Here is a 16,700-nt window from a genome sequence, read left to right as displayed (position 1 = left end):
ACAGCAGCTGACGAGCAGACACGGCGTCCTAGCTGACACTCCATCAATGGCTGCTGCTGCTACCTTACACTCACCTGCTTTCAGCTCAATAATATTTGATACCTGTGTGCATGTGTGCGTCTGTTTGTTTGTTTGTGTTTGCTTGTGTGCTGTATAAACAGCAACCAGGCAACTGCTGCTGCTGCTGCTGCTGCTGCTGCTGCTGCTGCTGCTGCTCCAGCTGCAGGTAACCTGGGCAACATTTCTTGAATTGCGCACATTTTTTAATAAAGCGCAACAAATACGAACTCCGTCTCTCATCTATATAAAGGATATAAGTACACGTCCTGCCTGTTTATGCCAGGACAACCATTTTATGCCAGGACCTACAGCTGCGTCCAGCCCCCATAGCACGGCAACCCCACCCCAACCCCTCGGCCGCTGTGTATTTATTATCCCATCGCAGTGACTGGCAACGTATTCGCCCTCGTCATTCAACCTGATTATATGTTCACAATAATAAATATAATAATAATAATAATCATAATAAGCCTCCCTCCCATCTTCCCATCTTGTATACTGCAGGCATATACCTATATGTACATGCGCTTGCAATTACCCAACTGTGATGAGAAATTTGGCTGTATTATCGCTAATTTTAGCTTGAAGTGTCGCACTTGAGCAATTAAGTGTAGATAATATGGTAATCTATGGAGCTATTGAAACATCTGATGGAAGTATGAAGTAAGAATGTAGTTATACTAAAATATATTATATTATCGATAAATATCACGGGTTATTGCAGTCGAGGAATTGTATTCAGAATAGGATACTTAATAGCATATTAATAAAATAAAAATTATAAATACAATTTTTTTGTTGATTGGCAAAAACCACTGGTAATTTAATACAATATGATGATGTTTCCTATTTTTTTTATAAACATCATATAAATAGAATTTTATTGAAATTATTAGCTGCTCTGTTTGTTGTTATTAGCTGTACTTGTAATATTTGCAACAAGGGTTGCATGAATGATACGACACAAATCTTGACAGAGGAACATTATTTTATAAACATATTTTTTGATTGGGAATAACTTGAATAAATACATATAAATTAATTTGTATGTCTAGAAATTCATGCACAAATACACAAATATAATATGAGCATAAAGCTCACAAATTTATATTTTTCCCCATTTTTTCTGCTTGTTTGAATGTTACCTTCGTAAAGCAATGATCTAAATAAAACTGGTACATTTTTTTGCTGTTCAATTGCGAAGGACACATATACATATTCATATATAACACACACGACGCAATTATCGCTGCAATTAATTGTGGCAAATTAATTGGAAATTTGATTAATGGTCAAATGCTGTCCATGTGTTGCGGTATCCTATTTACCATTTACAAGGCATTCAACTTTGAACAATGGTGCAAGTGGGGTAGTTGGGGGTGTGCGAGTGTATGGGGAGTGTACATATATGTGTGTGCATGCGTGTGTTATGCTTAGTTCAATGACAAGTCGTGGGAATGGTTTATCCCACCGCATTGGCGACCTGCTGTCACGTGCCTAAGCTGCCCGGACTGCAATTTGCCGCTCACAGCGGACTTTGCAGGTGTCAGGCGGACGGAACGACTAACGGGCAAGCACGGGCAAACGGGCACACGGAATCCGGCGTGCCGCTGCAGTGCGTCCAAAGCCATGCGTGACAAATATTTATTAACTGTCACTGCCGGCAAGCCATTGGGCTCTCCCTTTTAGAAAATGTTGCAATGCCATCTAGCAGCGGCTTTGCAGAAAAGTAACACAGAGAGAAAGAGGGAGTGAGAAGGAGAGAGAAGAAAAAAAATTGATTCAGCTCATCAATTGTCACAAATAATGATTACGACGCATTTTCAGCCGAAGCGTCGGCTGTGCATGACACGCATCAAATTGCATTTAGTTTAGTTCTGTCATTGGGCTAAACAAAGGGCTGCACAGCGAGTGGGTGGATAGTGAAGTGGAGTGGAGTAGGAGAGGGCGAGGCAAGTCGACAGTCACGTGACCTCATTGCTAAAAATAGACAGCAGTTGGCTGTGGGTTGTTGGGTGGTTGGGTGGTGTTGGGTTGAGCTGGGCGTAACGTAGCGATTACAGCAGCAACATCAACATCAACATCATTATTAACAAAGTCAACGAACAGCGGCTTATTGGCAGGCATAATGCGATGGCGCTGTGTCATGCACCAGGCAGTCAGAGGCAACCCATTCCCACATGACTTTAAGATTAAGTTACAAATGTGCAAGGTGCAAAGGATAAGATAGTCGACCAGTGAAAGCTCTTTCAATTATGTGCTCTTTGTATATAACTAGTATATGATTTTATTTAGAGCCTTACATACATTATAAAATGTTTGATTTAGATATACAATTACAATAATTTGTCGATTTATTTTATTTATTTATCATTTGTTGATATAGGGATTATCACGCCCCTAAGGCTTTTTTCCAATTCTTACTTAGGTATCCTTGATATACGCAAAAACATGCAATATATCGATAAAGAGCATTCGATAATATATCGATACGTATATATTTTAAGTCTGTCGTGATCTAACAAACGATCTTCTAAAATTGTGAGGTATTTATCAGATCCCAGCATTCATCTAACCGTCAACGACTTTCTCAACTGAATTTTTATCAATGTCAATTTAGGTAAGAGTATAATTAAAGAGCTCGACGGACAACGTTGATGGCAAAACTTTCGCATTCTCTCGTTTTGTATTTTTTCTGTATTTGTGTTATGCATGCCGAGGCACATTTTGTTCACGTGATTAATGGCCAACTGTAAAAGACGTCGCGACTTGAAAAATTACAGCCAAATAAACGACGAGGGCGGCCTCGTTTCTTCTTTTTTTTAAACAAGCTGTCACACGTGAGCGCAGAGTAAGAGAAAGAGAGAGAGACAGACAGAGACAGAGACACATAGAGGGGAAGGAAGTTGGATCAGCAGCCAGACGCACGTAAAAGATGCAACAGGAGTCAGCAGCAAATGCCGTGTGATTTACACGCAACAGCAGGAGCAGCAGGACAAACGACAAACGAGGAAGAACAAGAACGAGGGGTGGGCTGAGCTTGGGCTGGGCTATGTGCAAATTAGGGGTTGCCGCCGCTAAGACCCGGTTCCATTGTCGCGCACACTACTGTCAATTGAAAACGTGCCAACAATTTGCAACGACGATTAATCGTGCTACCAATGTCAAAGCTGCAGATGCCCGGACATGGTCCTCGTCCACTCTATAGGCAAAAGCGTATCCCTTGAATGCTGCGACATTTGTGCATGTCGGGCGCGTTCAGCATGTTGTTTACGATGCTAAACGCTGCCGCTGCCTTTAAGCTAATTTCTGTGCATTTTATTATGCGTAGATATGCCACGCAGCCACGCCCACGTAAAGCCTGTCTGTGAACGATAGCAAATGCCTAATGAGCACTTAATGCCCCGCCACTAATTGGCTCGAATCAGGCATAAAGACTGCTGTGCTGCGTTCAACTACGGATTATGTGAAGTTGATATAACATTTTTTCCATATAAGACAGCGAAACTTGATTGCAAACCTTTTCTCTTAAATTAACTCTGTTTAACATAAATAACAAGTATCATCATGACAGGCTAATGCAGTCAATAACAAATAACCATATCAGTGCAGTGATTTAAGCAACTGCAGTCGGCTTAGTAATACGCTGCAACATAGAGGAATTAATAATGCAAAAATATATAATGGAGATTATTGAGAATAATTGTAAGTTGTTCAGAAGTGAACTAGTGAACTACTTATATGATCAATTTGAATGGAAGTACTATAATAATATTACACAAATCATCCTCGGGCTGACTTAAAACTTTAACTTTAATTAACTTTCAGTACAAGTCTAATGTTTAATGTTATATTAAATATAATCTAAGCCATAATTTTTTGTTTATGAATATACTCATTTATCATAGTGTTTACAGGGTTAATAAAAAGTATATTTATAAACATGGTATGAAATCATTTGATAAACAGTCACACATGCATACACACACACACACACTCAGAGAGAAGAGATCATCATTATAGGCTTTTGTATGCAATTACATGCTGCATTGAGCAATCATAAATTAGCTTTTGAAAATATTCAATTTGAATAAAAAACAAAATAATTTATGAGGACGGATATGAGCGACTAATTAATGCCCGTTCGCAGCTCAAAGAGGTGTATGGTGAATCTAGGCGCTATTTTGAGTAAAGTTGAGTTACTTTGCCGTATAACTGATGTAGAAATTGATTCCAGTTCTATTATAATTCGAATACTAATATACTCAATTTGAATGCAGCTAGCGAGCATAAAAATTAAATTAAAATTAACAAAAGGTATTTTCCAGCAAACAAATTTAATGCCCATAATGAAAAGTGCGTCCGTTCGCATCGGTATTAATAATACACAAATTTTTTATGCAACTGCAATGCAGTTTTTTATTCCCATTATGAATACGAGTAAATATATATCATTAAAATAAAATGCGTAAAAGCGAAATGAAAATATCTCATCTATAAGCCGGCCGACTGCCACAACTGTATTTATATTTGCTTTTAATGTCAACAATCATCAATGCAAATGCACTGCAAATAGCTCGAGTAACTCGAAAAGCAATTTATTCATCCACCTGTCCGCTGCCCTTTGCCATTTGCAATAAAATTTATAAAATTAATCAATTCAAACATGCACTGTCCACAGATCGAACCACACTGTATATTTAATTTACTTCAAATTCCCAGAAACTTCTTGGAACTATTTTGCAGTTTGGTTTGATCTGGGTTTCTATATTCGTTGAAGCTCAACTAGCGTTCGTCTACAATAACTATTAAAACTCTTCACTTATATAAATTTTTAAGAGAATTCAAACAATTCTAGGTAAACACATTTTTCTTGCACCTTTTCGTGGTCCATGATTAATTCACTAACTAACTGATTGATCAATTATTTGTATAGCTTTGTGACTGACTAGTGATTGACTCACTAGCTAATTGATGGACTGGTTGACAGAGCTAAAAGTGAGCTACTGCTGAGATGACTGAACATCTCCCAGCTATGTGATACTCTTAACCAATCCCCAAATCTTAAACAAAATTCTTTAATAAATCATGTAAGACATATGGCAAATGGTATATGACAAATGATTTTAATTTTAGAATTTGGTTTACCAGCTGAGTTTGCCTATAGCCACTCAAGTCAGAATTGAATATATATATATGAACATCATTGGGCATTGTGCACTTCAAGCATTAATTGCCCAAGTTATTAGACCCCTTCGGTTAGGGTATGTCAACTATTTGTTGTAATGAATTTCAGCTAGTTCGAGTATTTTTTGGCTAAAGCAAAACTTTAAATGTTGCGTACACTGCGCATATTTTTGCTTATTTTGACAACAAAATTTAAGCAAATATTTGTGCAGATTTCGTCTGTGTGTGTGTATGTGGCGAATTTTGCAGTGCGTAGCTCAAAATTCTAGGCTAAAGACGATGCCTGGGGAAGCGAAACGTCGTCAACTTCATTGTAAAGTTTGCCAAAATATGCTTGAAAATATTTACTCATGAGCTTGTTTAGTTAATCCATAAAAACTTGGCATGTGCTGTCCGTTGTTATGCCAGCTGGTAAAGACAATATAACATTTAAGAAAATTTAAGCCGCAAGCGACTTAAAAACGAGATGAGTCGTCTTTTTGTTTTGTTTTGTGTTTTTTTTTTTTTTGCTCCTTTGTTTTTGGCTGTCCAACTGCCGGAAGAGACGGCCCAGAGTCAAAGCATATGATTTAGTCCTTGTCTGTGCTTTGTTCATGCCAAGGATTTGGTTTTGCCTTTGGATTTTTGTGCTGGCCTGACAAAAGAGCAAAGCCCCATAGCCTGATGACTGCAGACCCGAACTAAAGCCTCTGAGATAGATAGACAGGCAAACAATTGGCTGTTTGTATCTCATTCTCTCTCTCTCTCTCTCTCTCTCTTTGCTCTGTCTTTGCTGGACAAATTAGTTTCTAATACCTTCAAGTCAAACTGCGGAGGCCAACAGACAAACAAATAAACAGAGCTGATTCAGTCTGCGTCTCAGTCTTGGCCACAGACTCACAGGCTCAAGGCATTGTGACACGCCTACACCGCCCCTAGATTTGTGTGTACTATGTGTGTGTGTGTGAGTTGGTTTTCTAATTACAAATACCCGCCCGATTGATTTGCAGTAAATTGCATTTTAAATAGTTTCATTTAGTTTTACTTAAACATTGACTACAAAGCAGCTGCTTCTGCTTCCTCTTTTCCTTTCCAGCACGCTATCTCTCTCTCTCGCTCTCTCTCTTTGCTCCAAACTAGTTTTGAAGATTGTTTAATGATGTGGTCATGCCCTCCATCCACCCCAGCTTAATATTCCCCCTCAAGCATATGGTCTCTTAATGAGCTATCTGTTAGCTGCCTTCTGCGTTTGTTTTACTTCTTTTCTATGTGAAGTCGAAAGTTCTTAAACTCAATTTTAATTGAAAGTTAAACATTTGTGTGAGTGTATTAAAATATTAGCTCTATTTGGAGCATAATTGCATTTCAATTAATGCCCTTTTAAATATGGCCAAAATATTAAGTGTGTTTGACCTTGAATCCAGAAACCCGTCGGGCAGATTGTAGTCAAAGCCAAAAATGTATTCATGATTCTGACAGTCGACAATAATAATACAAGGGCTGCGTTGCCATAAACTACCAGACCTTATGGGTATTACGAGCCACATTTGCATAACATTGCCCAGAAAAGAGTTGATGACGAGGACGAGGACGACGACGACAAGGATGACGATGACAGAGGGAGTAGCAGCAGCATTTAAATCAAAAAGTTGGCACAATGAAACCAACGGCAACTGCTTAATAAAAGAAAATTATGCAAATTGCTAATAAATTATAGTGAGCCAACGAACGACATGTAAAATAATAACTGAGCGAGCGAAAAGGAATAAGAAAACACCATTTTCCTAGAAGAGTCGAAATCTATATACCCTTGCGCATATATTTGGGCAAAGTACGTTGATTTGCCAGAGCTACTATATGATATACATATATCATAGATACACTGGATGCTAGACTTTAAGCATGGGAAGGGGCAAAAAATAATAATAAGGAGCTGATTAACTGAAAAATTGATATTTAATTAAATAGATAATCACCTATAATTGCCCTGAACATTTTCTGACAAAATGACAATACCCAAAAGCAAAGAGTAAATCAAGCCGTCGCTCGACTGCAACTGAAAGAGGAACTGGAACTGGAACTGGAGCTACGGCTGCGGCTGTGGCTGTGGCTGTCGAGCTGCTAGCGAATTGAATTATAAATGTGAGCACAATGGAACAGCGACTGAAAAGATCGCAGCATCGGGACAGCGACAGCGACAGAGAGAAGAAGGAGCAGCTCTCTGGACAGAGCGGCGCTGGAAAATCATTAAAATAATAAAGCGCTGTATGGGGAGCGCGAAAGGAGTTGGCATTAACTGCCGAATGGATAATGGGCAAAAGTTTCTGACATTTATTGTGTTTGTGTCGAATGTTTATTTATGATTGCATGTCGCGTATTTACATTACAATAGCCATAACTAACGTTCGCCCAGCCGGCATATCCTTGACTCTGCGTACGCGTATGCGTATTAAATTAATGATACTTTCTAGTTCATAAAATTCGTTATGTGACCAGAGATTTGGTTACGGAGTGGGGGGACCCACGACGTCGACAACGGCATCCGCATCGGCAGCAGCATCGACATCGAGTTCCGTATGAATGTCAACGTCAAACACACAAATCAAATAATCACATAAATGAGAACACACATACACACACACACACACACACACACACACAGTTAGATTGCTGGTTGTTGTGTGTCTATTGAATTGTAACAAATTGATTGTCATAAAACATCGTTTATATTATATTAGAATGTGTCATTGGATGTTCATGCTTCAGTTCAGCTAACAACAGCTAACCGCCGACGAAAACTCTTCAGCTGCTGCACAAGATTTCGCAAGTGGCGTTTTGAATGATGGCGATAAACGTTGTCAGCCAGTGGTGCCAACTTAGCTAGTTTAATTTGAAGCTTGTGCCGTCATTAGCAATAAAAATGCTAAGTTTAGCTTGATGATGAATTTACATGATAAAGAATTTACAATGTGTTTTGGCAAACTTTCAAACTTTATAAACAATGAACAAACTCGTTTTGCTAAATTCGTCTCTGAAATTAGAATAGCTCAAAAATGAAAGGGTTTATTTCAGATTCAGAATCAATTAACTTTATGGTTTCGGAAAGTAATACTTTTTTTTAAACAAATTTATACTAGCTCGATATATCATCAAATCCAACTACTTAGCGGAAGAGGGCATCCCCTCTCTTGCTCAAAATTAGTGTAAAGCAGACTCCATTCCCACCTGGCTTATGATAAAAAGGTTACAATCTCTTTCGATAACCCTGTAACTGTTCAACCATCCAATGTGATAAGCGCATTCTGATTTCAGATTGACTTCGGTCAAATATATTTTATATGTAATATATCCGATTTCTAGGGTGTAATATTGTAAATAGAATTTATACACAAAAAAATATATATATTTTGTTTTTGTTCAATTTAGGTTTTTCTGTGATATTATTTCCCACTTAAAGCTAGTTTTTTTCTTCACCAATCTTGGCAGCACTGTTGATAAGGCTTTTCAGGATTTTTCGGCTGAGCTTAGGTGCAGATGTTGGCGATAGTTGGCCGCTTGAGTTGGGACTATAGTGGAAATTTATGAGTGTTTACGACAGATTGCACACTCCATTTGTTTTGTTTACCGCATTCTGAGCTAGCTGCCTGGCTGGCTGGCTGACTGGTAGTTGACACACATATCCCGGCGAGCTTTGAAGGGAGGCAAACTTTTTCGGTGGGCCGAAACTCCAGTTCGTCTTCTGTGTCTTTGGCTCCTTTAATTAGTTGCCTTTTGGGCCGGCTTTAGCAGCTGTGTGCCACGACAAAAAGTGTCCCAGCATCATATGCATGATTTGTGAAAAACTTTTAACTGTCCCACATGCTGGTTGATGGAGGACGTTAGCACAGACTGCTTCTGCTGCTGCTGGTGGTGCTGCCATTGCTGCCGCTGCTGTCTTCTCCTGGCTGCTTGTTTTGGCCAAGTTTATGAATTTCATAGCCAAAGTTTTCGCCAACGCATAAAACATGCGCACAATTTGTGAGCTGTTTTTGTTCCTTGACTACATTTCTGGCGGAATCTTCTTGATATCCTTATAGCAGTAACAGGATTTACAAGCGAACCCATTACCAACTTGCTCTAGCCATAAACAAGTCCCGGCTCGCTCAATTAGCTGATAATGTACGCATTTACGCAGTACGTCATGGTATCATGAAACACAAACAGAATTTAACACGAGCAAAGTCTTCAACTCAAAACCATTCACAAGCGACCTTTCTAAACAACTTTGGCTTAGTTCGTTGAACCTATATATATATATAAATAAATATATAATTATAAATGTATATATATATATATAGTAATACGCAAATTACCGATACGATAAAACGTAAGTGGCAATGTTTAAAATAAGAAACTCTTATGACGGCGTAAAGACTTGATTGTCATTAATATATCTAAAGAAAAAAAAAATTTTTTTTTTTTTTAATTTTTTTTTGCATTAAATCTTATTATGTTTTGGTAGCTCTTGACCGTGAAACATTCAAACGCGCTGACGAAAGTGAAACAATGTATTTAGTTCCGCTCTGTCTAGATGCGAACCGGCTTTCGGTCCAATAGCAGCAACATCTGTGAAATGATGAACTGCTTGGCTATAGTCAAAGTTGAAGCGAGGGCAAGAGCGGAAGCAGAGGCAGGGAACGGGGCACTTGAGACCGTAAGTGGGAGCATGTGCGGGCATTTGGCTTGCAAATGCTGTGACTTGTCTTAATGACCAAAACTCGGGCCTTAACTGTTGCCGGGTGCTTTGTTGCTATTTGGAGAGACGGAGCAAACAAAGTGTTGGTCATTGTTTGGTTTATGTGTGTTTATGTCGGAGCTTAGCAAACATTAGAGCGTATAAATATGCCGACAAATTGCGACTATTAATCATTCGACCCATAGATTCCATCGATAACACAATTAGCTTTGGAAATCTATACTAAAATGGTAGGTAGCTGAGGATATAACAAGGATTATTAAACGTTATTCTTCTCGAACTGCCCAAATGTTCAACATCATTGCAGAAACTCTTCATTGCGTGCATGTTTATTGCCGCAGCGACGGCTGCAGTGATTCCTGTCGAACAAGCCAGGCACCGTCGCGATGTCTCTGAGATCGTGAATGAGTATATTCCACCACTTGGGGAAGTTGCGGCCGATGTTCCCGTCGAGGATATCGCCCAAGACCCCACTGCTGTTGGAGAGGATGGATACCGTTACAAGACAGTTCGCCGCCTGAAGTACCGCCAACGTCGTGATGTCAACGAAATTGCCAATGAGTACCTCCCTCCATCTGAAGAGGCCGTTACTGAAATTGCAGTCGAAGAACCCGCCCAGGATACCGCTGTTCTTGGTGATGATGGTTATCAATACAAGACTGTCCGTCGTCTGAAGTACCGTCAACGTCGTGATGTTTCCGAGATCGCCAACGAATACTTGCCTCCCGCAGAAGAAGTTGCTACCGAGCTCTCAGTCGAGGAACCCGCTCAGGACTCCGCTGTTCTTGGTGATGATGGATACCAATACAAGACTGTCCGTCGTCTGAAGTACCGTCAACGTCGTGATGTTTCCGAGATCGCCAACGAATACTTGCCTCCTGCAGAAGAAGTTGCTACCGAGGTCCCAGTTGAGGAACCCGCCCAGGATACCGCTGTTCTTGGTGATGATGGATACCAATACAAGACTGTCCGTCGTCTGAAGTACCGTCAACGTCGTGATGTTTCCGAGATCGCCAACGAATACTTGCCTCCCGCAGAGGAAGTTGCTACCGAGCTCCCAGTCGAGGAACCCGCTCAGGACTCCGCTGTTCTCGCTGAGGATGGTTACCAATACAAGACTGTCCGTCGTCTGAAGTACCGTCAACGTCGTGATGTTTCCGAGATCGCCAACGAATACTTGCCTCCTGCAGAAGAAGTTGCTACCGAGGTCCCAGTTGAGGAACCCGCCCAGGATACCGCTGTTCTTGGTGATGATGGATACCAATACAAGACTGTCCGTCGTCTGAAGTACCGTCAACGTCGTGATGTTTCCGAGATCGCCAACGAATACTTGCCTCCCGCAGAGGAAGTTGCTACCGAGCTCCCAGTCGAGGAACCCGCCCAGGATACCGCTGTTCTTGGTGATGATGGATACCAATACAAGACTGTCCGTCGTCTGAAGTACCGTCAACGTCGTGATGCTTCCGAGATCGCCAACGAATACTTGCCTCCTGCAGAAGAAGTTGCTACCGAGGTCCCAGTTGAGGAACCCGCTCAGGACTCCGCTGTTCTTGGTGATGATGGTTATCAATACAAGACTGTCCGTCGTCTGAAGTACCGTCAACGTCGTGATGTTTCCGAGATCGCCAACGAATACTTGCCTCCTGCAGAAGAAGTTGCTACCGAGGTCCCAGTTGAGGAACCCGCCCAGGATACCGCTGTTCTTGGTGATGATGGTTATCAATACAAGACTGTCCGTCGTCTGAAGTACCGTCAACGTCGTGATGTTTCCGAGATCGCCAACGAATACTTGCCTCCCGCAGAAGAAGTTGCTACCGAGGTCCCAGTTGAGGAACCGGCCCAGGATACCGCTGTTCTTGGTGATGATGGTTATCAATACAAGACTGTCCGTCGTCTGAAGTACCGTCAACGTCGTGATGTTTCCGAGATCGCCAACGAATACTTGCCTCCCGCAGAGGAAGTTGCTACCGAGCTCCCAGTCGAGGAACCCGCTCAGGACTCCGCTGTTCTCGCTGAGGATGGTTACCAATACAAGACTGTCCGTCGTCTGAAGTACCGTCAACGTCGTGATGTTTCCGAGATCGCCAACGAATACTTGCCTCCCGCAGAAGAAGTTGCTACAGAGCTCCCAGTTGAGGAACCCGCTCAGGACTCCGCTGTTCTTGGTGATGATGGTTACCAATACAAAACTGTCCGTCGTCTGAAATACCGTCAACGTCGTGATGTTTCCGAGATCGCCAACGAATACTTGCCTCCCGCAGAAGAAGTTGCTACAGAGCTCCCAGTTGAGGAACCCGCCCAGGATACCGCTGTTCTTGGTGATGATGGATACCAATACAAGACTGTCCGTCGCCTGAAGTACCGTCAACGTCGTGATGTTTCCGAGATCGCCAACGAATACTTGCCTCCCGCGGAAGAAGTTGCCACTGAGGTCCCAGTTGAGGAAGTCGAGCCCGCTCAGGATTCTGCTATTCTCGCTGCTGATGGATACCAATACAAGACTGTACGTCGCTTGAAACTGCGTCATCGTCGTGCCTTGTAAGCGCGCCAGCTGCTACCTGCCTGTATACGATTAGAGCCTTTACACCGCCCACCAACTCCACCTACTAGGTCGTAAGTAAGAATCCTATTTTGCCATTGTTTAACGATTGAAATCAACAAAATAAATCCAAACGAAAATTGTTATAATATACACACGTCGCGACGTGGGTCATTCTTTGTTCCAAACGAGTGTGCCGAACGGGTCTACACCCGTCGGTATGTAGGAGTCAGCAACTGGCTGGGAGTGGACGACGTTTTCATAAATTGTATACCTTTTCGCTTAGTTATGACAGCAACAGTTAAGCTCATGGCTCAGCGCACAAGAACGCAATTATCCAAAAGGGACTCGACGGAGGTTGGCGAAACAGACCGCGCCTTAGTCCAGGGAAGAACTTCAACGAACTCTAACAAATACTTTAAGCTATGCTTTTGAAGATGTTAATCTCATGTCAAGTCCACTTTACACACAACGTTAAGGGTTCGGCCAGTGCAGCAGCAAACATGGCTCACAAGGACAAAGTCCTTCATTGATTTGTGTGTGTCTGTGTGCCAGTGTGTGTGTGAGTGTGTGTGTAAGTGTGTGTGGTGATGTTTGGTGTTGGCAGAAAAAGTTGTTAAGTTAAAAGGCATTTGAACCGCTGCGGCTAGGATTTCAGTTGGGTCTAACAACTTCCTTTGCTGCGGACCCAGCGGCCGGCCAACTAATAATAATTTATCGATCCCCGAGCTAAAGTAGTCACATACGTGTTTCTCCCTATGATTTATGGCGTCCAAAAAACTGCTGTGTATGTGTGCGGGCGTAAGTTGGCATGTGGGCGTGTGTGTGTGTGGGCGTGCCCCAAAAACAAACTCACCCAACGAAAGGTGCCAGCCAGTCGGACAGCTGGACAGCGAAATTGGTTTAATGTGTGGTTAGACAACTTATTTAACGTTTTTCAAGTGGTTATGCAGGGACAAGTGTGCACAGGTATATAGCTGCATACAGGTGGGGTCCCATTACATATAACGTATATAAATCATGCAATGGCAGAATAGACGGCTTACTTATTCATACACAAATCGTGACGATATGCATATACATAAGTAATTGTATCTAGCTAGGGGCTAGCCCTGGGGCAGTTTCAGTTGGCACTGAGGCAGAGGCACATAAATTAAAGGGAGATATCAAGGCGACGTTATGGCATCATTAAAGCAATTATCAACGCAGAGCTATCGACAGAGAGTGAGAGCTGAAACTATTTTTTAATGGCCTTGCCAAATGGATATGTATATGTATTTATAAGCGAACTTCAAAGCGCAAATCACATAAAATTTTATGAATTATTTCAAACATTTTCAATTACTTCAGACAGTCGAGGGTCGAGTGGTCCCGAGTTCGACAGTCACCCCAGTTAGACAAATGGTAGAGCATAAAAAACCGCATCAAGAAATTTATGCGCCATTCAAGCGTGGAACATTAACACATCCTAACAAGGATGAGTGGATGCGAATGCCAAGCATATCTATATGTGGCCGACGTTCGACTACATAAACAGCGCAATGAAAGTGAAAATACGAGCAACAGCAACTGCTTCAATATTTAGCTTGATTAAAATTCAAAAGGTCTTAAGTTCACAAGAATGCCAAAACTCAAGTTTTGTTTTCATAGTGTACCCTGTAAGGTTTGTGGAGCATATATGGTATACCACGCGCGTTTGTATGAATGATGTATGAATGATTATAACAGACTGAAGAAGATATTGTTACACATATGTAATTAATCATTCGAAATCGTATTCCTGAACGTTAGATGTACCTTTACGTTCTCCGAGCAGAGGAATATCAGTTCGATAAAAATAATTTTTTCGTATATTAGATAAATATAGATAAAAAATTGAATCAGATGCAGAAGAAAGTGAAAGGTTCCCATCTATAAAAAATAAGATTCTCAATAAATTGGTAAGTATAAAAATGTATGACCAAAACTGTTTTCCATTTACAGGCCATTGCCTAGTCGAGCATTCAAAATTCAACCATTTCTGCTTGTATTTTTTGGTTGGCATGCAGCCATAATTCAGCATTTATGGCGTCATTATCACAAATGCCGAGGGTGATCTAATAAGCAAAACAGCGGCAATCCTCCCGCTGCATACCCTGCGAGAATGGGATGCGGGTCGGCGGGTGGAAATCAATTTTGAAGAGCTGAGCTCCCTGATTAGCCCGCACATGCAAATAAACAGGGGGATCCAGCTGCTCGTGCTGGTCAGCAGAGAAAAAACGGGCAGACGGATGCTATTTGTAGCTGGCATTACTAAGTAAGCCCGGACATGGAATGGGACGTGAGACTTTGGCATGGTAAAACATGCAGCAGCAGGCAGCAACAATTTTATGGCCACAATATAATTTATTCAATGGCATTTTGGCGTTCGGGGAGCGCACATGACAAGCAATTGACATTTTTGTGACTTTTGAAAACTATAAAATGTGCAGCGAGACCAGAGTGAGAGCAGACCAGGAGCAGGAGCAGCCAAGACGGGGCGTAATGATGACGGCCATAAAGAGCTGCAGAGAGACTAGACTGGCTTTGAAGGCATCGTAGTAGCCCACACGAAACAGTTGTTGCTCGACAAAATAATAAAGTTGCGCTTGATTATGTATTTCTTGCTTTCTATCTCGCCTCTTTTCCTATATCTCTGTCACTGTGAAGAAGTAAATACCAAATACCAAATACGACAGACAACAACTAAACTAAAATTGTCAGCGTCATATGTAGCAGGACTTACAGCACATTAAATATACCACCCACAAACAACAAGGTTTTGGTGCTGCTGCTCCACACAGACGACAGCGCCACAAGGACAACGACTAAGGACATTGACGATGTCAGAGCAACGCCCATTCTTTGCTTCAGTTACTCCACTTCGTTCGCCATTTGTGCCGTATGCCGGATATCCTTTTTGACATGTCATTAAATTTTATATACACAATAATTTTTCACAATTTGCTTTATGGCCATTTTAAGAGTCTGTCCGATGTGTGCGTTGAATATATTATATATATATATATATCAAAAAAGAGTCAGTGAGAAAGAGAAAGAGAGGGAGAGAGCGAGAGTGACAGAGCGCGCGAAAGAGCGCAAACAGCAATAACAAGTAGAATTTATTGAAAGTAGTTGCACTTGGTCAGAACTATCAAAGACTTCAAGTGGCAGCTCAATTTTGATGCACGCTTAAGACTCAAATAAAAAATACTTTTTGGCTTTCATATACCTACGGACAGAAAGTTTTGCACATGCATCAGCTCTTAAAAGGGAGGTAAAGTAACGAACTTTGATCTTCCAGTAAACAAGTTAAATTATTAAGGCTGAAGGGGGAATTTAAATGAGATTTATTTTACAAATTGTTACATATTTTCATAAAGCAAAGTCTGGAATTTATATACTAAAAATGAATTAAAATAATGTATATTTTTAACAATGAAATTATATTTAAAATTTATAAATTTTTCCCATATAATTTTAAAAGGATGTTCAACATTTATACAATATAATAACACCTAATAATCTCCTATTAAATTCAACTAATTAGCACAACAATTAGCATTAGGCACTCAATTGGTCTTTCTTTTTATGATACCATTTCAATTTGTACTTTTATTGCCTTTGCTGCTTAAGCTCATCGCATGCCATACGATATGGCATCGTCCCATATAGCCATCCCATTGCTAATCAGTCTCCAGCCTCCTAAATGTCAAACCAACAAACCGCAATATGATTATTGCTCAAACTCTGGCAATAAAAACAAATGCAGCCAACTAGAGGCGGAGCTTAGAGCAAACAGAATTCAAATTTAGCATTCTATATAATTTTACGGTCATTAAATATTATTTCAAAATCGAAGCCGCACAGATAGGGGAGAAACTTAAGCCTTTGTCTGTCGGTTTCTCTTGGTTGTGTTTGTTTTCCTCATTGCTGCGTCTTATCTGTTTGGCAGAGCTATTGAAATTTGCTCAATTGAACTGGTTGTTGAAATGAATAAGGACATTTTGTTAAATGAATAACTAGTGGAACTATTTTTCAAAGAAATTTTTGCTAAAAGTGTTTAGCTTGACTTTGTTTAATGTGAATTGTTGAGTGTTTAATGCTGTTTGAGTACTTTTTATAAATTGTTTTCTATATATTTATTTATATCTTAATAATAAACTGTTTTATTTCGGAGCT

At 40.7% G+C, this 16,700-nt stretch overlaps 1 protein-coding gene across 1 annotated transcript; it reads left to right on the top strand.

Moving 5' to 3' along the window:
* The first annotated feature begins 9,857 nt into the window (after nt 1–9,857).
* LOC108612231 (uncharacterized) lies at nt 9,858–12,660 on the top strand. Its single transcript, XM_018005108.2, has 2 exons — nt 9,858–10,191; nt 10,269–12,660. Exons 1-2 carry the CDS (start codon nt 10,189–10,191, stop codon nt 12,501–12,503), a joined length of 2,238 nt encoding a protein of 745 aa, XP_017860597.2. The 5' UTR covers nt 9,858–10,188; the 3' UTR covers nt 12,504–12,660.
* The last annotated feature ends 4,040 nt before the right edge of the window (nt 12,661–16,700 follow it).

The sequence above is a fragment of the Drosophila arizonae genome, chromosome 4, assembly GCF_054131065.1.
Source record: "Drosophila arizonae isolate 15081-1271.41 chromosome 4, UAZ_ARI_1.0, whole genome shotgun sequence".
In the NCBI taxonomy this organism is placed as follows: domain Eukaryota; kingdom Metazoa; phylum Arthropoda; class Insecta; order Diptera; family Drosophilidae; genus Drosophila; species Drosophila arizonae.
The sequence above is the reverse complement of the archived record's forward strand: the minus strand, read 5'-3'. Positions and strand labels throughout refer to the sequence as shown.